Source organism: Myxine glutinosa, chromosome 2 (genome assembly GCF_964187855.1).
Source record: "Myxine glutinosa chromosome 2, kmMyxGlut1.1, whole genome shotgun sequence".
In the NCBI taxonomy this organism is placed as follows: domain Eukaryota; kingdom Metazoa; phylum Chordata; class Myxini; order Myxiniformes; family Myxinidae; genus Myxine; species Myxine glutinosa.
Window position 1 is genome coordinate 95,978,548 of NC_136262.1, and position 22,452 is coordinate 96,000,999.

Consider the following 22,452-nt stretch of genomic DNA (forward strand, 5'->3'; position numbering starts at 1 on the left):
CTCTCATTCTGAATATCAAATTATGTCCTCGACAAGTAATGATGCAAAAAGTTGATAAACGAAACAAGGAATGTATGGCTCTTTGCAAACGTTTCAACATCAAATGTTTCACAACAGGTTATAGATAAAGAAGCAACTGCTTATTACAAATGCACAAAGTGAGGAAGGGTTTGGGTTGTTACAAAAATTGTGGGCATTGAGTGGTTGAGTGGTTAAAAATAGTAAAATGAGTCAATGAAGAGAGCAGGGGGGTGGGGGGGTGGGGGAGAAAAGATGAGAGGGGAGGAAAAGGAACAACTCAAAATATATGCTTTAATAAAATTATGAATGACATTATTTAAAGGTGAAAACAATGGGAGTCGATATTGAGATACAAGGAGAGGGATGAAGGAAATGGAGAGATGAGAAAGAGAATAAAGATGACAGCAGGAAGGAGAGTAGATGGCAAGGAGAAAGAGGCTGCAGTGCATGGAGTGTATTGGTAAAAAACAAAAGGTGACACCTTGAATCACCTGCAAGACATCCATAAACAGGTCAAGGCCCCTGTGTTGTACAAAGTGCAGGCACGTGGACGGCGATTCATCCGTGAGATTCCACAGGGCAGATAGCGTGAATTTGAGGGTGGTGTCCACATGTGATGCAGCTGCACGTTGCTCAACAATGTGCAATAGCTTCTATATGTGGATAAAACAAAACAAAAAAGGTAAAGGGTGGAAGTGTTAAAAGGAAGATTAGAAAAATGAAAGAGAATGGTTTTAAAAAGTAAGAGGTCTAATGGAAGAAAGCAAGGAACATGTGAAAGATCATAAAACAAGTATACAAAGTGAGTTAGACTGCAGACCATGATTGCACTGTTTATCTGCAGGTGACTTGCACTGTTTCAGCAGGTAATCAAAGGTGGAACTGAGTTATGCTATTTCTTGAAGTGAAGAGACATCGTAAACTTTCAAAAGGTATCAGTGGTGTTGGTCAGAAGTATATTCCTGCCAACTTGTCAAACACTGTACAAGGCAGAACTTTTACTTACATCTTCTTCTAGACGCAATGGAAATCAATGTTTAAAAAAAATTATGACAGACAGAAAAATAAGGTAAAAATTAATTTGCTTAAACATCTCTGACAATGAAGCAAGTTTGAGTTTTAGACATGATGAAGACTTCAAAAACAGGTGTGGTTACAATTTAACATTTAAAAAAACTTGAACGGGCATGAACGGCAAATCCGCTAGTTAAAAATAAAAACTGAAAATGGGGAAGTTATGAATTGAGATAATAACCATAAAAATTAGAACGGAACTCAGTACAGCGCATACCTCTGCCAGGCTGAGCAGTTTCCGTTTTGTATCCCACCGATAGGCCGGATATGCATCCGGACCTTAACCAAAATCGAATCAATTCTAACATGTCACACAACCAACCTGTCCACCAAGTTTCATCCGAATACGTCCATAACTTTTTAACATATACTGCTCACAAATAGACAGACAGACCAACAAACAAACAAACAAACAAACAAACAGGGGTGAAAACACAACCTCTGTTCACCTTCAGCAGCGAAGGCAATAAATGTAACCTTAGCCTTAAGACTTATGAGGGGGTTACTATTACAGCAATACCTCGCCAAACACTGTTTATTCAATAAGCTTGTTTTGGTTTTACACTCGTTATACATTATGACTTTACCTTCCAATGCGCTCACTCTCTTCGGACATATGCTTCTACAAAACGTGCCCCAACCGTGTAATACACAATGTGGCGACTCACGTACCGACGCTTTCCTCAAGTCAGCATCCAACCCAGCGTGTTGGAGAACACCTTCAGTCAGTTACATTGTCCGCTCATCGAGGTGACGAGACTTTTCATTGCCATTTCATTTGTGCTCCACTTTTTGTGCTTAAAACTTCAAAATGCCAAAGCCTCAGAAAATGAAACGAAGCTTTTTCTTTCGAGTTAAATTAGACATTTTAAAACGCTTTGAGAGTGGACAAGGCCATGCTTGTTCATTTTCGTCTTTCTTTAAACAATTTTATAAATCATTAAGACTGATTAATTCATTTGCTTTAGAACTCTTATCTCTATTTATAACACTACCAGATATTTTTTACCTGTCGCTTCGCTGACAGATTCAATCAAAATACAACAAGTTGTACGACAAACATTCTGCTATGTTCACTCTAGATCATTTGCCCAAGGTCATCTTCCATCTACTTGGAAGACAGCTAAGATCACCTTCATCAACCGACATCACTGCTTATATATTGCATGAGCAGAAATCACTTCCACTTCGCTGTGAAGCTGCGTTGGATGCTTTAGTTTGAACCTCTGCTTAAAAGGAGTGAAATTAAACATTTTGAAAATTTCGAATTATTCTCACTAACATTTCAACATCACCATAATGCATGTTAAGTTGTTTAAACTTTCTTTATACAATAAGATGATTTGTAATACCGGCTACCACTGGGTGATGTAACCCTCCAGGGTTACAATAAATGCTATACAATACGCATTTAGATAGAGCGAATACGGAACTTTCAAAATGACGGATGAATGCTAAACAAGGCCTTTTGCACATGCTCTTGTGTGTTTAGCAGTGATTCAGTTCTGCGCTCGGGGAACTTTTGACACAAAATGAAGCAACATTGAATGAAAATCAGACTCATGGAAATATAGGAATGCGAGAAATATCAGTGGATGAGAAGAGTCAAATTCCTATCATTTTGTGATAATACAATTAGCTAGCGTGGCCGTGATTGTTATAACACACATACACACACAAATCAATAACCTTACAAAGACACACACACACACACACACACACACACACACACACACACACACACACACACACACACACACACACACACACACACACACACACACACACACACACACACACACACACACAACCTGATGATCCCATTCAATGTGAACATAGAAAACAAAGCATTGAGACCAGACATATAACTCAGGAACAAAAAGGAAAAGACAGCATTGCTGATTGAGATATCAGTACCCAGCGATTTTGTCCTAAACAATGCAGAAATCAAGAAAATGACCAAACATCAAGACCTAAAGAATGAACTGAAAAGATCCTGGAAGCTGAAGAGCACCAAAATTGTACAAGTGATAATTGGGGCAACAGGAATGACAAAGAAAAACCTTACAAATATCCTATCAACCATCCCTGGGAACATCACCACAAACGAACTACAGTTGGAGGCTGTACAGGGCTCAGTGCCAATCCTGAAAAGAGCCTTCAGAGCAAAACTCTGAGAACAACATAACTTCACAACTTTGAGATCTGAGAACAACAAAACTCTGAGAACAACACAACTTAGCCCATGAATGTCAATCCCTCACCGAAGTGGGTGTGGATACTTTGAGTCCTGGGAGGACTTAGTTCCACCTTCTAACACCCAAATTATGGAGATAACATGACAATGACACACACACACACACACACACACACACACACACACACACACACACACACACACACACACACACACACACACACACACACACACACACACACACACACACCCTTTCACCAATAGATGCAAAAATAGAGTACAATTATTGTGTTCCCGTAACCAAACAAAAAATAAAAACTTGCAACGGCACTCACAGCCCATACAACTCCAACTCCCAGTCCTCCCAAACAGGTTAATAGTAAATATCATCATTTTAAACTTACCATGTGCATCGACATGCTCCAGATATGACCTTCCCACCAGTGTTAAGAGGCATTGAGGTTTAGTTGGAATGAGCCATCTTCAGCCTTTAACAGGCACACATTGTCAAGAGGTTTTGCAATACGGACTGCAACATATCAACTCTTTGGACGAGTCGATCAAGAAGTTCTCCAACTGCTTTGATGTGCAGAGGCATACCCCTTTCTTGCAGGTACACTTACAAGCATTTACTGCTTCCTTAAAAGTTTATTTAGTCGTTTAATTCTACAATCCTTATCTGGGAGGTATGAAAGATGTCCAGGTTGCCCCGATTTACTTTGTCACTAGGGGTTACTGTAATCAGGGTGGAAATCCCCCCATCCTGAACCCAATCCCCCAGGTACGCTACTCAGACAGAACCATACTTGGAGTACACTTAGGTAACATGCAAAATTTGGATGGATTTGGTTCAGTAGTTTTTTTAGTTTTTGAAGCAGAAATAAACAAACAAACAAATATATAAACAAATACACAAATTCACTTTTATAGTATAGCTTCTTATGGGAAAATATGTTTTGCAACACGCTGATTTGCAATATGCCCGGATTTTCAGAAATGCATCCTGAGCGTATAGCAACGTATTAGTACCTCCCGCCACTTCACTGATGGATTTAATCAAAATGTAGCAGGTTGTACTTCACAGACTTATTGCATGTGTATCTGTGTGTCAATGAGAATGTAAAATGAAGTAAAACATGAAGCGAAAAAGTATCTCATAACATGTACAGTCATGTGAAAAAGTAAGTACACCCCATGTAAAGTTTTGACTTTTCAACATATTTCAACATACAGCTATTTGATCTTCATTTCAACAATATTGATAGATAAAGGTGATATAATATAACAAATATCATGAAACATTTACATTTTGTAGTCCATTGTATAATTTAAATAAACATAAATGCAAATTTTGCATGTGGAAAAAGTAAGTACACCCCTACATTTATCGCTACTTCAAATACCTAAAACTAGAATCAGGTGCACCAGCTCAGGTGCAAATGATTAGAACATCGTGAGAGAGGATCTTGGAGGAACCTGTCTTATTTAAACGTCAGATATTTCGTTTGGTTTGCTCTTTGTTGTTGAAGTGTGCGGCGTCACCATGCCTAGATCAAAAGAGCTCTCTGAGGCCTTAAGAAAGAAGGTTATAGATGAATACGAGTCTGGGAAGGGATTTAAAAAGATCTCCAAACAATTTGAAATCAATCATTCGACTGTCCAGAAGGTCATCTACAAGTGGAGAAGATTCCAAACAACTGCCAACTTGTTCAGGCCAGGCCACCCCAGCAAGTTCAGCCCGAGAGCAGACCGCAAGATGCTGAAAGAAGTCTCTAAGAACCCCAGAATGTCATCACGGGACCTACAGGTAGCTCTTGCCACTGTTGATGTCAAAGGGCACGAGTCTAACATTAGAAAGAGGCTGCACAAATTTGATCTACATGGGAGGTGTGCCAGGAGGAAACCTTTGCTGTCCAGAAAGAACATCAGGGCAAGAATAACGTTTGCCAATGAACACCTCAGCAAAGACCAGCACTTCTGGAACAATGTGCTCTGGACAGGTGAGTCAAAGGTAGAGATATTTGGCCACAGTACCAGAAGACATGTTTGGCGAAAACCAAAGACAACATTTGACCACAAGAACCTGATACCAACTGTAAAGCATGGTGGTGGAAATATTATGGTTTGGGGCAACTTTGCTGCATCAGGACCTGAGCAGCTCACCATCATATAATCCACTATGAATTCTTCATTGTACCAGAGGGTGCTTGAGGATAATGTGAGGCCATCTGTCGGAAAGTTGAAGCTCAACCGAAGATGGACCTTGCAACATGACAATGACCCTAAACATACCAGTAAATCCACCAAGGAATGGCTGAAAAGAAAGAAATGGAGGGTTCTGGAATGGCCAAGTCAAAGCCCGGATCTAAATCCCATTGAGATGTTGTGGGGGGGTTTGAAACGAGCTGTGCATGCAAGAAACCCCTCAAGCATCGCACACCTGAAAGAATTTTGCATGGAGGAGTGGGCAAAAATTTATCCCAGTCGATGTCAGAGACTGGTAGACAGTTATAAGAAACGCCTACTTGAGGTTGTTTCTGCCAAAGGGGGCAATACCACCTATTAAAGCCAAAGGTGTACTTACTTTTTCCACATGCAAAATTTGCATTTATGTTTATTTAAATTATACAATGGACTACAAAATGTAAATGTGTCATGATATTTGTTATATTATATCACCTTTATCTATCAATATTGTTGAAATGAAGATCAAATAGCTGTATGTTGAAATATGTTGAAAAAGTCAAAACTTTACATGGGGTGTACTTACTTTTTCACGTGACTGTAATTGTTGTTGACGTGGCTCTTGTTGTTTGTTTGCTCCTCCCGTGTCCTTGTCAAGGGTTCTTGCTGTCGTGGAATAATAAATGTTACCTTTGGAACAGCTACATTAAAGCTGGAGGTCCCACTTTTTCTTCTCCTTCAATCCCAGAAACACAGGTTTATAAAACAGGCAAGTTTGTGATTAAACGAACCAAATTTTGTTCCAAGTAAATCGGTTATTCCCTTTCCAACGGTACACTTTGTATTATTCTATAACAGCAGAAATTATTTAGATTAAGCGTTATGGATTGAGAAAATGAGCTCCTTGTATATATGGATTGTTATATATATAGACTTTTATATATATATATATATATATATATATATATATATATATATATATATATATATATATACACACACACATACATATCCTTGTATATATAGACTTGGCTAAAGGTGGTGGAAGAAGAAATGCGGGCAAGGGGGTTAACAAGGGGAGATGCAGAAAATAGGGCAAAATGGAGAAGATTGTCATGGGGACCGCAAGGCTAACCCCAGCTCCAGCAGGGAAAATGGCCTTAAAATGCCTGTTGTTGTTGTTGTTGTTGTGTATATATATATATATATTGTTGCCGTTTATCAACTGTTTCTGTCTATCTGGATGGTGCGAGATCTCAACAAGGCATTACCATGGACCTCCAGCTAAAAAGGGCAGTGTGTAGTGGTCATGTGAATTCTGACAAGTATATAATACAACACCCTATGGCCTCTAAAGCCTGTTTATGGCCTGTAAAGGTGGTTATATAATATAACACTTCTGATAATAATACAAGTAGTATAATAACACCAGTATACCTTAACAATTAGAAGCTCTGAAACCAGCTTTGCCGTCTGTTCTGTGGAGAGCTAGGAAGGGAAGTAAAAGAAGACAAAGGCAATGTACAATTTACGAAAGTACTGGTTGGGGAGAGTAATGAAAGGGAAGACAAAGTTTCAAAAGACAGAAAAAGTTAACATATTGTACAAGTTTGGTTCAAAGGATGATGTTGACTCATAATTGTGTAAAAATAATAGTGCAGTGCTGAAATTTTAAACAATGACATCTGCCCTGTGCAAATTATACAGGAAGTGGCATCAATGCTGGCAAAATAATTCTGGGCACACCAAGATGGTGGTGCAAACCAAAGGTGTATCATCAAGTTTCTTGTGGAAAATGTTCAAATGAGACTTTCTGCACAACTTGGTGATGAATGTTTTCACATAGCCCTTGTGCGGCAAATGTTTCACAAATGGCACGGCGAGTTCAAAAATGGCTGTAAGTTGGCAAGTGATCTTGAGAACTCGCATGCAACTAACGGCTGTCACACAAGCAAGCATTAAACAAGATAAAGAGCTAATTTTGGAGAATCGCTAGATTACTCTTTGTGAAATTGCAGAATAATCAGATGTCAGTGTTGGTAGCGTGGAAACAAACATTCATTCTCACTTGAAATTCGACAATATTAGTGCAAGGTGAGTACAAGAGGACCTGATGTAGCTTTTGATCGAACGAGAGGTCCTTTGGTACCCAACTTCAGGTTGGCCTCCAAAACTGGGCGGAATTCTATGCAAGGTCGTGTTTCCTCTGCCGTTCTCAGCTTATAGTGTGGTACAAAGCCTTCATCCAGCATGTCAGGGAATATGGCTCCCCAATGCGGACTGATGCTTCTGCCACTGACTGATCTCGACCCCTTGACGCTCTGTAAATTAAAGCCCTCCATGTGCATGGATTCCCATTACAGGAAGCTGAATTTTAGAGGCTGCTTCTTGTTGACTGTGGGCAGGTTGGTACGCTTGCAGTTTATTACCTGTATTCTTGATCCTCCGTCCCTCTCACCTCTCCACCCAGCCGCTACCCCAGTCCCTCCAGGTTGCACGTATTCTACCAGAACCCCTTACCTTGTTACCTTTTATGGCTTCCCCTCCGCTCCCACCTTTGCCTCTAGCTACGGCTTCCCCTCCGCTCCCACCTTTTGTTCATATGTGTTCTGCACCATCCTCCAAACAGTCATGACTCCATTTACATCTCGCTGTCTGACAACATGGACCAACTTCTATCCACTCATCCCAACTCTCTTTTCCTCATATGTGGCGACTTCAACTGTCATCACTGCCAGCTGGATGGGTGTGGGTACCTCTCACACCAGCCACAGCACCTCAGCAAAAGACTTCTGCCACTGGAACTGACACAATCTGTCAATTTCCCGAAACGGATCTCAGTCAATGGAGTATCTTCTCTTCTAGACTTGGTTTTGACAAACTTCCCTGCAAATGTCTGCTGCCCTTCTTCTGCTCCAATCGGTTCATCTGATCATTTGCTTGTTAAAGTGGACATCTCTCTGGCCATTCTCAGAGAGCCTCCTCAGCATCGACGAGTCTGGCATTTCACTCAGGCCGACTGGCACGGTCTTCAAGCAGACATCAATCATCTGGACTGGTCTCTCATCTCCACTGCCTCTGACATCAACTCTTCCTGAGAATTCTTCCAAAGTAAACTGCTCTCTCTCTCATGCACAGATTTATCCCATCTCAACTTCAGTTGTCTTTCCCTTCCTCCCGTCTTTGGTACACAGAATCTTGTGGTGAGGCAGTTGCCATGAAACAACTTGCCTTTGCCTCTTGGAAGGCAAATCCAACTGAAGGCAATCTCAGTTCCTTTCACAAAGCCAGAAACAAGTGTGGGTCAACGCTCAGGAGAGCCAAGAAACAATATCTATCTACTCTCAAGACTGAACTCTCAAACCTGTCGCCCTCCTCCAAATCTTTTTCTGGTGTTTGTTCCCCTTCCATCCCCTCCCTTACCTCACACGGCTACACAGCTGACACTGCACGTGACAAAGCCTAATGCCTCAACTCTGTGTTTGCCTCAAAATATTGGGTCCCAAACCCATCTCTCTCTGTACCCACCTTACCCAGTCAAACCCAGCTGCTCCTGGATTCGGTGTCCTTCTCTCCTGACAAGGTGGAGAAGTTTCTGTCAAACCTCGACTCTGATTCTGCAACTGGACCAGATGGCATCAGCCCACGGGTCCTAAAATCATGCTCTGCCGCACTATCTCACCCCCTCTCTGTTCTCTACACCCTCTCTTTTGATCAAGGTCATCTGCCATCTGCTTGGAAATCAGCCAACATTACCGCTTTACATAAAAAGGTGCAAAAACAGATCCTTGCAACTACAGAGTAATCAGCCTGCTCCCAATCATCAGCAAAGTCATGGAATCCATCAACGCTTCTGACATCAAATCCTTCCTCTTCTCTAATGGCTTGATCTCGGATCATCAATTTGGATTCAGACCAGGTAATTCTACTCTGGACATGTTGCTTCTGCTGTCTCCACAATGGATGGAGGTCCTCAATGCCAAAGAGGAAATCAGAGCTGTCTCCCTTGACATATCTCACGCCTTCGATATGGTCTGGCACCCCGCCCTACTCCCCAAACTCTCCTCCTATGGTATCCATGGAAACCTCCACGCAATGGCTTGCGGACTTCCTCTCTGGTCGCAGTCAACGTGTGGCCCTGAATGGAATTCTCTCGTCTCCCCTTCCTGTTCAGGCTGGAGTTCCTCAAGGCAGTGTTCTGGGCCCTGTGCTTTTTCTGGTCTTCATCAATGATCTCTCAGACTCTCTGGAAAATCCTCTCAATCTCTTAGCTGATGACTCAACTCTCTGCAGCTCCATATCTCAACCCTCAGATCGGCAGGCAGCGGCCTCTTCACTCTCTATAGACCTGGATAACATCAGAAACTGGTCAAGCAAGTGGTACATGTCTTTCAAACCTGACAAATCTCACACTCTCACTTTGTCTCTCTGAAAAGACCGTATGGACAACCCTCCCATCTACTTTCTGAACAATGCTCTTGAAGAAGTTCTGTCACTCAAGCTTTTGGGTCTCACTATCTGCCATGATCTTTCCTGGGAAAATCACATTTCCAAGCTGGCTTCCAAAGCCAGTCGCCGTCTGGGCATCCTCTGTCGTGCAAATCCCTTTCTGGGCACTTCTGAGCTCCTCACCACATACAAAGCTTTTATCCGCAGCTCAATGGAATACTGCTCTCCCCTCTGGGCTGGTGCTCCTGCCTCACACATAGCTCGGCTTCACGCGGTTGAAACCAAAGCTTTCAGAATCATTGGAATCTCCCGCGATAAAGCTGATTCTGAGGGCGTTTCTCTCTCTCAACACAGGCAGGTTAGTGGTCTTTCTGTCTTCCACCGACTCCTTTCCGGCCTTGCTCCCCCTGCTCTGTCTGTGCTCTGTCCCCCATATATTCCTGCAGGACGCACAAGATCTGCCAGCAACCCTCTTCTGGTGAAACTTCCAAAATCAAGACTCTCTGCTCACCTTCACTCTTTCATTCCTCTTTTCTCCCGCCTCTGGAACAAACTCCCACACTCTCTTCAATCCCTCTCCTCCCTCCACGTCTTAAAAAACAGCTGTTCACCACCATCTCTTATCTTCCCCCTATCCAAAACCTTGATCTTTTCTACCCTCGTTAAAACACCCCAAATCAGCCTCTTTCAATCCCCAACTTCTTTCCTGAAATTCCTCATAGTGTTCATTTGCTTTATACTGTGTTCCCTCCTCCCTCCCAAAGATTTATCGATGTCCATGTTCTCTACTGTTGTTGTGCTTGTGTGGTTCCTTCTCTCTCCCCCTCTTGTCTCCTGCTCCCTTCATTGTACGTTTTATGTGTCTGTGCATGTTTTCATGTTCAATGTGTTAGCTCTTACACGATCCTCGATTCTGTATACAAAAAATATATATATATATTTCGTACCAATCGTTCGTCACTTGTGGAACTGTCATTCTAGGCCGTTGTCTCAAGCTTTTCCTGACAGGATTTCAAAACTGCTGCCTACTGCTACTTCAATGTCTCTCTCATTTTCACCGACTGAGCCCCTTCTCCCGAGAAGGGAGAACCCCAAACATATCCCGAGGTCTACCCTTCGCTTGCAATTCCTCTTGATGTGCTGTGGTGCATGTTTGCTATTGACCCATTGTTTTCCTTTTGCCTCCTTTTGTCCATTGATCCATTAACCCAGGTTGTTGTTCTGCTCTTCTATGAGCTTTGATACCTGTATTAAAAAAAAAATATATATATATATATATTATATATATATATATATTGTGTTATGAATTTGGGTAGAGGAATATGTAGAGCCAGATAGATCTGTATAGATAGGTATCCGACTGTCATGATAGGGAATCTACCTGTAATAAGTTCTATGTTTAGTCCGGTTTGTCGGTATAAGCTGTATTGATGTCTCCGCCACGAGGGAGCAGGGCTTGCTAAATAGTGCAGGGATTATGGATAAAGTTCCCTCGTTCGTCTTTTCCCCCCTGTTGCCAAACCGTTGCCCCTTATGGCAATGCATTCTCATATAAACACTTAGATAGGTCCTTAGTGCACACATTAATGAGTTCCCCTCCCTTACAATAAGACTGTGGAAGACAAGCAGGCAGCGGCCGCGTACAACACCGGCGTGGGCGTCAGACATCGAGCAGGGCTGGGAGCCACGCCCAGGAGGACTGTTGATTGGCATGGGGGAGGGGCGAGCAACACCACAGGACGGGAAGCACGGCCAATGGGAGGGCACCAGCGCTGCAGAACCTTGAAGAGGTCGAGAGACGAGGCTCTGGTTGGGGCAGAGCAAGAATTGACGTCACACGCGAGGTGATAAACAGGACTCGCTGGCCGACATTTTGTCTCTCTTAGCTGTCTCTTCGCGCTGGACCCCCTTCGAGTTGGAGATCGTCATTCGCCCTTCTTTTTGCCTCTGCGCTGGACGACATTTTCTCTCTTGGTCTCTTCCATTTCCCTCGCTGGGATTGGAGCGGTGCTCGGCTTCGCGGTGCTTTTGGTGCTGGGAGCGAGTGTTGGTGCTGGGAGCAGGCGTTGGTGCGGTGTGCAGTGCTCGGAACTTGGAGCGGTGCTTTCGGTGCTGTGAGCGAACGGACCTCGTGTGCGACCGACGAGGAGTTTGGACTTGGAGCGAGGCGTGTCGTGGAGTGGAGTGGAGTGGAGTGGACGAGGCTGGGGCGAGCGAGTTGGCTCAGGGCCTGGCAGAGCGTGGGCGAAGCGGATGGAGGGTTTCTTTGCGCCGGAGCTCGGAGCCGCGTTGGACGGCGGACACGACTACTGACAGATAAGCCCGCACCGCATTTCACAATACACGAGACATTTCTTTTATTAATTCATTCCTCTGTCTCGTATTTGGAAGTCGGTGTGCGGGATCCCGATTTAGAACAATTATTTATCTTCCGTCGCATTCCATTGTTCTCGGGTTCCGTCAAATAAATCATTATTTTTGTACATTTCACCTCCTGTGTTCGTTGAGTTACTTTCTCCTCCAGGATCGGAGCTGCAGTCGGTTCGCTATAGGTAAGCGCTTGCCGCCTCTTCTTCTTCACTTCTTCCTCCCGTGTTTTTATAGCCGAATCCGTGTTTGATCGTCGCCTCCATTAAAGTCCATTTGGGTCATCCGTGAGTCCTGGTATTAACCGGAGGGTATTCACACGACAATATATATATATATATATGTATGTATGTATGTATGTATGTATGTATGTATGTATGTATGTATGTATGTATGTATGTATATATATATATATATATAATTATATATATATATATATATATATATGTATATATATACTAGCTGAGGTACCCGGCTTCGCCCGGGTTGAATAAGAATAATACAAATATATGATGAAAAGAACATGTATATTTTAGAGCAATATCACAGTACATTTCCTACATGACGTTTTGTCAATTTTCAATTTCTCAAAACCTCTTGGTGTACAAACATTTCTGGTTTTCTTACTTGGTGCCAAGACATAAAGATTGCTTGGTTTTCCAACCCTCGAGCAGCCCACGTACAGCTGGCCATGGGAAGTACCCGGCATTGCCGGGCGGGGCAAGGGAGGGGAGGAGGAAGGGGAGGAGAGGGGAGGGGAACGGGGGGGGGAGGGGAGGGAAACGGGGGGGGGGGAGGGGAGGAGAGGGGGGAGGGGAGAAGAGGGGGGGAGGGGAGGAGGAGAGGGGAGGGGGGAGGTGAGGGGGGAGGGGGGGAGGGGAGGAGGAGAGGGGAGGGGTAGGGGAGGGGAACGGGGGGGGAGGGGAGGGGGAACGGGGGGGGGAGGGGCGGGGAATGGGGGGAGGGGAGGGGAATGGGGGGAGGGGAGGGGAATGGGGGGAGGGGAGGAGAGGGTGGGGAGGGGAGGAGAGGGTGGGGAGGGAAGAAGAGGGGGGGGAGGGGAGAAGAGGGGGGGGGAGGGGAGAAGAGGAGGGAGGGGGAGGAGGAGAGGGGAGAAGAGGAGGGAGGGGGAGGAGGAGAGGGGAGGGGGGAGGGGAGGAGGAGGGGGGGGGGAACGGCTAGCTTGGCAAGCGATAGCAGGATTTGTACTTTTATTTTTACCTCAATGAGGGCTATATCTATCGTCCGTGCTTGGAGCCTTCAAGTTCAACATAAAGTTTTTTTATGAAAACTAATGCAGATATATAACAATCCACCAATGCAAATTCAGAAATGAATGCAGATCCTTTACTTTGCGATACAAACGCAATTCCCGCCATTTCCACTCACGATCGAGGCCCTCCACAGTGGCGGCGCCTCTTCTTCCTCCTACAACTTCGTCTCACTTCTTTCACTCAAAATGTACGAAATTCTGCCGCATGAAATTATGTAGAGGCCTCGTCGGTGGGATATAAGGTACATAAGGAAGGCGTTGTAACAGAAGAATCAAAATAAAAGTGGAAGAAGATGAGGAAATGGGAGCTATTCTGGACCCACAGCCAAACCCGACAAACCATTGCAATACACCCCGAACTTCTAGCGCCGCCACAAACCACCATGGAATTGCAGGTGGCGCGGTTTTTTTAAACCATTGATATTAAAATAAAACGTAGCCTATAACCACCAGGATTTTATGCTGATTCCGAATCTGTGTCTAAAACTTTTCTCCGATGTGTAGTTCTTGAGTTATAAGCGGACATCCAGACAGACACACATATACACACACACACACACACACACAGACACTCCTCCTTTATATATATAGATATATATATATAGATATATATATATATATATATATATATATATATATATATATATATATATATATATATATATATATGAGAGTCGTTGGTCTGTCTGTCTGTGTCGCCATTTTTTTCAGATGGCTGAATGGATCTTCGTCAAACTTTCAGAGATTCATCAGTGAGTGCCTGGTGGTGTTTTAGGCACAAGTTATTATTTATTTATTTTCATAAAAATTCGTTTTTTGGGATTTTTTAAGAATCGCTCTCTAGTGCCTAAGCCTTTTTGATTAATGATGGTTATACCTATATACAAGTACACATTCACATAAATAAATACAAAACAATTTGCAAACATTTGAACACAAATAAATCAAACAATTCCAGAAGTGTATGAAGTTGTTAGTAAGGCTAAGTAAGTAAGTAAGTAAGTAAGTAAGGTAAGGTAAGTAAGTAAGGCTTCTTCTTAAGTCTAAGTCTTAAGTCTGTTAGTAAGTAAGTAAGGCTTCTTCTTCTTCATGACGTCATCATACTCAACTCAGAAACGTGATGAACAGCACATTCACCAGCATATATTCAACAAAAAGATGAAATGATGATTTGACATTTGTGATGGATTCTGATTTGGATGTAATTGATTTTCCATTATATTTGCCCTCATTTCAAATATGTTAATGTTTCTTTTTCACTTGAGCAAATCCGGGTACTCCAGCTATAAACACTTATATACTTTACTTGGGGTACAAATACAAATACAACTTTGTCTGGGGGGTAACATCGGCTATATGGCCGAGGCCTCATGTGGGGGTGTGGGGGACCGGGAGAGGGGCGAAAATTCTCTATGTAAATGTGTACCATGTAGCACCACCTGGTGTTGGTGGCAGAGGGTATTACAATTTACTTTTTTACCTGGGCAACACTGAGGTAAGAGGGTATTACAATTTCCTGTTTTAGCTGGGAAACACTGAGGTTAAAGCACTCATTGCACGGGTAAAATTTTCTCCTTCTCATCCCCCTCCCCCAAAACGGAGGGGCTTGTCAAAGCCACCCCCACTCCCCCCCCCCCCCTCAAAAGATGTATATGTGGTATATCTTTCTCCTCCCTCTCCCCTCACCTCTCGCACCCCTCCCCCTTCCACTCCCCCCACTCCCTTCCTCACCACTTCCACTCCCCACTCCCTTCCTCACCCCTCCCTCTCCTGCCTCCTCCCTCCCCCCCCCCCTACCAAATCTGGGTACTCCTGTTATTTTATATATATATACATACATACAGTGAAACCTTGACTTACGAGTTTAATTCGTTCTGTGACCGAGCTCGTAACTCAATTTGCTCGTTTCTCAAATTAAATTTCCCCATTAAAATGAATTGAAATGCTATTAATCCGTTCCAGCCCCCCAAAAACCACACCAATTTTTTTTGTTACGTGTTTTTAAATAAGAAAAATGTACTTTATAAATAACAAATAATGTATAAACAAGCACGACCTCGTATATACTGTACATAATAAAAGAGAATGTAAAGAAATAAACTGGTTTTATTAAGTGTATTTACCTTGAAGATCAGACGAAGATGCTGGCGGAGGTGGAGGAGATAACTTTTGCCTTTTTCGCCACACTTTCCTCGCTTTCACTTGCAGGGCGTTTCAATAAAAACCTGTCCAAGGAGGTTTGTTTCTTCCTGCCTTTCAAAATGTTTCGAAAATGAGTGAAGCAAGTGTCGTTACACAGCGCCAACGCACGACCTGTTGCAACTTTTTCAGGGTGTTTCTTTTCAATAAACTCTGAAATTTTCTCCCACATTCCCAACATTTCCTTAATCTCACTTGTAGCGATAACCACCTCTGCCTCTGGCTCCTCCGCGTTAATTTCCTGCAAAACCTCCGTATTCTGCTGCTGCTGTAGCTCCTTTAATTCCTCCGTTGTCAGTTCCTCGTTGTGCTTCTCGACGAGGTCGTTAACGTCTTCTTCATTCACTTGCAGGCCCATGGACTTTCCGAGGGACACAATCTCCTCCACCACGAACACTTCAGGTTCGAATCCTTCGAAGTCCCTTTCGGACACAACCTCAGGCCACAGCTTCTTCCATGCAGAGTTTAAGGTCCTCCTTGTAACACCCTGCCAGGCCATGTCGATAATTCTGAGGCAGGTCACGATATTGTAGTGATCCTTCCAGAACTCTCGAAGGGTGAGGTTTGTGCTCTCCGTAACCTCAAAGCAGCGCCGGAACAGGTGCTTGGTGAAGAGCTTTTTGAAATTTGAAATCACCTGCTGGTCCATGGGCTGCAGGATAGGGGTGGTGTTGGCTGGAAGGTAGAGGACCTTAATAAACTTAAATTCTTCAAGGATGTCGTCTTCGAGGTTTGGTGGGTGTGCGGGAGCATTGTCAAGGACGAGAAGGGCTTGCAGGGGTAGGTTATTTTCCAAAAGGTACTTCTTGATGGCAGGACCAAAGACCAGGTTTACCCACTCCACAAAGAACTGCCTGGTGACCCACGCCTTTGCATTTGCTCTCGACATAACCTGCAGTTTTTCTTTAAGTATCTTATGAGACTTAAAGGCTCTGGGGTTTTCAGAGTGATATACGAGTAGCGGCTTAATCTTGCAGTCACCACTCGCATTTGCGCACAGTGCAAGGGTTAACCTATCCTTCATGGGTTTGTGGCCTGGCATGCTCTTCTCCTCTGCCGTTATATACGTCCTCCTCGGCATCTTTTTCCAGAAGAGCCCTGTCTCGTCACAGTTGAAGATTTGCTGGGGGATGTATCCTTCGGCTTCTATCAGTTCGGCAAAAGTTATAATAAAATCTTCAGCTGCCTTCACATCCGAGCTTGCTGCCTCACCATGCCTGACGATGGAGTGAATGCCGGTCCTCTTCTTAAAATTATCAAACCATCCCCGACTGGCTTTGAATGACTCTTCCGATGCCTCGTCCGTTGATGTTCCCGCCGTCTGCTGCACCAAATCCCCGTAAATGTCTCGTGCCTTCTCACAGATGATGCTCTCGGTCACGGTATCTCCTGCGAGCTGCTTCTCCGTCAACCACACAAACAACAACTTCTCCATCTCTTCATGGACAGAGGTCCGGAGCTTTGAAATAATCTTAACGCCCTTGGCTGGCGTTATAGCCTTTATCGACTCCTTCTGCTTCAAAATCGTACATATCGTAGAAGTACTACGATCGTACTGCCTCGCCAAGTCGACAACACACACACCTCGCTCATGTTTTTCGACGATTACGTGTTTTATATCCAAGCACATCATCCTTTTCTTCTTCTCAGCACTGCCCTTGGCACTCAATTTCTTAGGACCCATGGTTAAAACTAAGAAATTTTCCAAAATAAACAAAATGCGAAAACAAAGCAACAGCGATACGGCAGAGATGCTTGCACGGCGGCAAGATAACCACGTGAACTGAACGCTCGCTGGGCCACCTAGTGGCGGGTGGCGTAAGCTCGCTCGCTCGTAACTCAGATCTCGGCTCGCATCACAAAGCAAAAAATCGACCGAGCGACGGCTCGTATCTTGGAAAACTCGTAAGTTGGTGCACTCGTAGTCAAGGTTTCACTGTATGTATGTATGTGTATATATATATATATATATATACATATATACATATATATATATATATATTATATATATATATATAATATATATATATATATATATATATATATATATATATATATATTATATATATATATATTTATATATATATATATTTCGCACTGGCTGGGGGTGGGGGTATGTACGCATCCAGGTGTAGTTGCTGCATGTGGATGTGTATGTGCCCCTGCTGGCCCACCTTAGCTGACCGTATCGAGGTTGAAGGGCCGAAACGGGATGATGCTGAGGACCTCGACTGAGGACCCAGTCAGTGCGGCACACTTGTGACCAGGTGTGTTTTGAACTTATATATATATACTATGTATATATGTATATGTATATATATATATATATAATATATATATATATATATATAAACATATATATATATATATATATATATATATATATATCTATATAAAACACAGTTTGTGTGTGTGTGTGTAATGTTACCGATAGACCCCTAAACGGAGAGGCTTACGTGCTTGATATTTGACATAGACATGGCCATTGAGCGTGGGACGAACATGGCCGAACTCAAAATATTTGACGATCCATATTTTTTATTCATATTTACCTCAGCGCATTTCAGCGGAGTACCCGCTAATCTCAGCCGGTTCCAGAGCAGCTCGCTGATTCGCTCAGAGCGATCACGTGATGTTCCATTCCCGCCGCCAGACTGATTCGCTCAGAGCGATCACATGATGTTCCATCCCGTCACACGTCACTTCACCTTTTATGCGATCGTGTTTTGTATCGATTTTGTGCGATATGAATTAAATGTCTTCGAAACAGCTGTGAAACGTCTTTCCACAACCCTTCCGTAACCGATTGGAGCAGTTTCTTGCCGCACAAAACGAGATCCGCGAAGCGAGTTGGTCGAGTCGTGCTGACCAAGATGGCGACACGGCGGCTTCACTTTTCACGGAGTATGAGTGTTCTATATATTTTCAATTCAGTGCGCCCGTGATTTGTGGCATAGACATGACCATTGGGCCTTCACAGTGTAATTTGTGCGAGGCTTTTGTCCGAGTGAGCTTGAGTCGAGAGGGCGAATGTACGGGTTGGGAATGTACGGGTCTCCCTTCCCCCGCCCGGCAACGCTGGTACTGGAGGACGTCACAGGATCGGTGAGTCTCCAAAATCCGCTTCGTGCTGTTGCGAATATGCAGGACTATGTCCGATTGTTGTGCTGCTCTCCGACCATGAGAACTGCAACGTCATTGTTGACTGGCCATCCCCTTCCCTCCCCCTTCCTCCCTCCACCCTACCCCTCCCCTTCTCCCCTCCCCCCTCCCCTTCTCCCTCCCCCCTCCCCCTCCCTTTTCCCCCTCCCCCTCCCTTTTCCCCCTCCCCCTCCCTCTCCCTTTCCTCCTCCCCTCCCCTTCCCTCTCCCTTTCCCCCTCCCCTCCCCTTCTCCCCTCCCCCTCCCCTCCCCCACCCTTCTCCCCTCCCCCCCTCTTCTCCCCTTCCCCGCCCGTTCCCCTCCCCTCCCCTCCCCCGCCCAGCAATGCCGGGTACATTCATTCATTCATATGTCATCAGAGATGCTTCTTTTCTCCTAACCATTCATGAACCAAGAAGTGGAATGGTATCCCAAATATCAGATAATCCAAAGTCCCTATCATTCTGTTTGAATTCGGCCCTAACTCAGTCCGTGTTTTCAAGACCCAAGAACATGCTTTTTGACCTGGGAAATTCTCCAGGGTATACAAGAGGCATCAAATGTGTTGGAGAATAAATCTTTATTATAAGTGATTCACATCGTCGAGAGGAAGGAAAATGTTCATCTGATGGCAAAACCGTAATTTTGATGGAAAGTCACTTCCATGTCAATCCTTGTTCTATACGTCAGAGACATTGATTTGTTTTGTTCATTATATAATTTGTTTCATTACATGCCATAATGGCAACCAAGTGCTGATCTGCCATTAGGGTTTTCGTTATGGTATAACACAGGCTCGCAGGATGTGGTTCGCAGAAACAAACAAGAAAAAGAGCAATCAGAGATTGCAAACCCTCACCAGGATGTATTTTCAGTGGTTTTTAAGGCTTTTGTGTTAAAACAAATATGGCGGCCGAACCACGTGACCGATGACGTCATTTTTTTCCCTAAGCTAATTTATTCCTAGATTATGCTCAAGAAATTTAATCTTGATCGGATGAAGTTTTATACTTGTCGAATTATGACGTCATACTGGAGGCACCTATGACATCATCATTAACATATTTTATTCCCCATGGAGAGTTCTTTCCAATGAGCCATGTCTCAATTTTTTCTATTCAGCGCTTTCCAGGATATAGGGGTGCAAAGCTTTTTGGTTTTTCCAAGATGGCGGCTGAACCACATGACCTATGACATCATAATTATCATTTTTAGAAAATTATACAGGTGGGGTTGCACCTATGGTGAAAATTTCCTGTTGATCGGACCAACGGTTGCAGAGAAAATCATATTTATTCTGTGCGGACAGACAGACAGACAGACAGATAGACAGACAAACAAACAGACAAACAAACGGACTCAAATGCAATACCCTCTCCTCTGGCAAGGGTAGCAAGGAGTACTGTTCATACAGAGGCCTTCGGCTGATCATTCCCAAGAAGCTCCGAAAAGCTCCTAAAGGCTCCCAAAAAGGCTCTGTGAAACTGTAACGGAATGATATTGCTTTGTGATAGCAATACTTCAAGAGCACATCACAGTTGCACAGTAAATCAAACAAGGTGAATCAAATGAAAAGGAAACAGACTGGTGGCGTTGATGCACAGCATGGAAAGTGTTTACATGCAAACATATAACAGATATGCATTGCAATCTTACAATTAACGACATAAATAGAGATGTACTGACCACTTTAAAGAATAGCGCTTGTACGCAGAATGGACGTCGTCACACAGATGGCCCTGTAGTTCGGTATGAACTCCGCAACACAGTATGGGCCTTGCAACGCAGATGGCCCCATGGTTAGGTATGAACTTCACAATGCAGTAATAGCTTTACAACACGATCTAAGATTCGCAGTGCTGTAAGCTTCACAGAGTGCTGTAAACTTTGCACTTTGCAGGGAGCCGCAGGCTGTCACAGAGCCAGTGGAAGCGCCAAGAGAAAAGAAGTGAAAATCCGCCCAGATAGGGCGGTCTCTTAGGACATCCGTCCGACTCGCTCTGCCCAGAGACTAAAGGGATTTAAATATTTAACCAACCAACATGACATTACATATGCAATGTCTGCTTTTGTATTGGATTTTTATTATGAGAAAAAAAAAAATTCATCAGAGTGCAGAATTACTTTTCAAGTTTATTTATAGAGCATTCGCTGCGAGTGTACACTCCACTCTCTGCTTGGTAAAATTATATTTTTCAGTGCAATGTAAATTTTTGCTTCCCCGAAACCTCTCAACTTAAAATCATGGATCTGCATCTGGTCATCTGCCCAACTCTTCCACCTATTTTTGTCAAAACTCACCCACAACTTTTTTTTGAGATATTCTGCTATAAATCTGATTGATTTAGGTAGTAGGTTGTAGACAGCAACCACCCAGGGTAGTACTACCGTTCGGACTTAGGAGCGTTAAAGTGGTGCCTGGAACCATCTTACACTCTCCATCTCAGGTTTTCTGGTCTTATTTTCTCTCACTTAAGATCTTCTTTTTTTTTTTCTTTTTTTTTGTATACAGAATCGAGGCTTGTGAAAGAGCTAACATTGATCACACAAACAAATCAAACAGACAAACAAACAAAGTATATAAAAAGGGAAGTGGTAGACAAGATGGGGAGAGAAGGGGAAGCACATAAACACAACATTTGAGAGCAGGGACATCGGGAATGTGTGGGAGGGAGAGGGCTTGGGGGGGAGGCGGCGTGGGAAGAGGGGTGGGGGGTGGGAGAAGTATAAACACAAGGACACCAAGGACTTCCAGGAAAGAAGTTGGTATTTCAAAAAAGTGGATTTTGGGTGAAATTAGCGGGGGTAGAAAAGATCAAGGTTTTCGATGGGGGAAGATAAGAGATGGTGGTGAACAGCTGTTTTAAAGACCTGGAGGGAGGAGTGGGATTGAAGAGAGTGAGGGAGTTTGTTCCAGAGGCGGGAGAAAAGAGGAATGAAGGAGTGAAGGTGAGCAGAGAGTCTTGATTTTGGCAGTTTAACCATAAGAGGGTTGCGGCAGATCTTGTGCGACCTGTAGGAATATTTGGGGGACAGAGCCCAGAGAGAGCTGGAGGAGCAAGGCCGGAGAGGAGTCGGTAGAAGACAGAAAGACCACCAACCTGCCTGCGGTGAGTAAGTGAAAGGCCCTCGGAGGTAGCTTCATCGCGGGAGATTCCAATGATTCTGAACGCTTTGGTTTCAACAGCGTGAAGACGAGCTAGGTGTGAGGTAGGAGCACCAGCCCAGAGGGGAGAGCAGTATTCCATTGAGCTGCGGATGAAAGCCTTGTATGTGGTGAGGAGCTCAGGTGTGCCAAGGAAGGACTTCGCACGACGGAGGATGCCCAGTCGGCGACGGCTTTGGAGGCCAGATTTGAAATGTGGTTTCCCCAGGAAGGATCATGGCAGATAGTGAGACCCAAAAGCTTGAGTGACAGAACTTCTTGGAGAGGATTATTCAGAAAGTGGATGGGAGGGTTGTCCAGTCGATCTTTTCGGAGAGACATCGTAAGAGTGTGAGATTTGTCAGGTTTGAAAGACATGTTCCACTTGTTTGCCCAGTCTGTG

The 22,452-nt window shown here is 43.9% G+C and overlaps 1 protein-coding gene across 3 annotated transcripts in view; it reads right to left on the bottom strand.

Moving 5' to 3' along the window:
• The window catches only part of ZYG11B (zyg-11 family member B, cell cycle regulator), an 86,362-nt gene that overhangs the window by 33,199 nt on the left and 30,711 nt on the right, over positions 1 to 22,452 (bottom strand). For 2 of the 3 annotated variants that reach the window (XM_078771253.1, XM_078771252.1), the window contains exons 10-11: positions 6,914 to 6,964; positions 513 to 674 (exon numbers count right to left, since the gene is read on the bottom strand). In XM_078771253.1, the coding sequence (XP_078627379.1) occupies positions 513 to 674; positions 6,914 to 6,964 (213 nt within the window). The remainder of the gene's footprint in view (positions 1 to 512; positions 675 to 6,913; positions 6,965 to 22,452) is intronic. The other variant, XM_078771254.1, reaches the window with a different exon arrangement.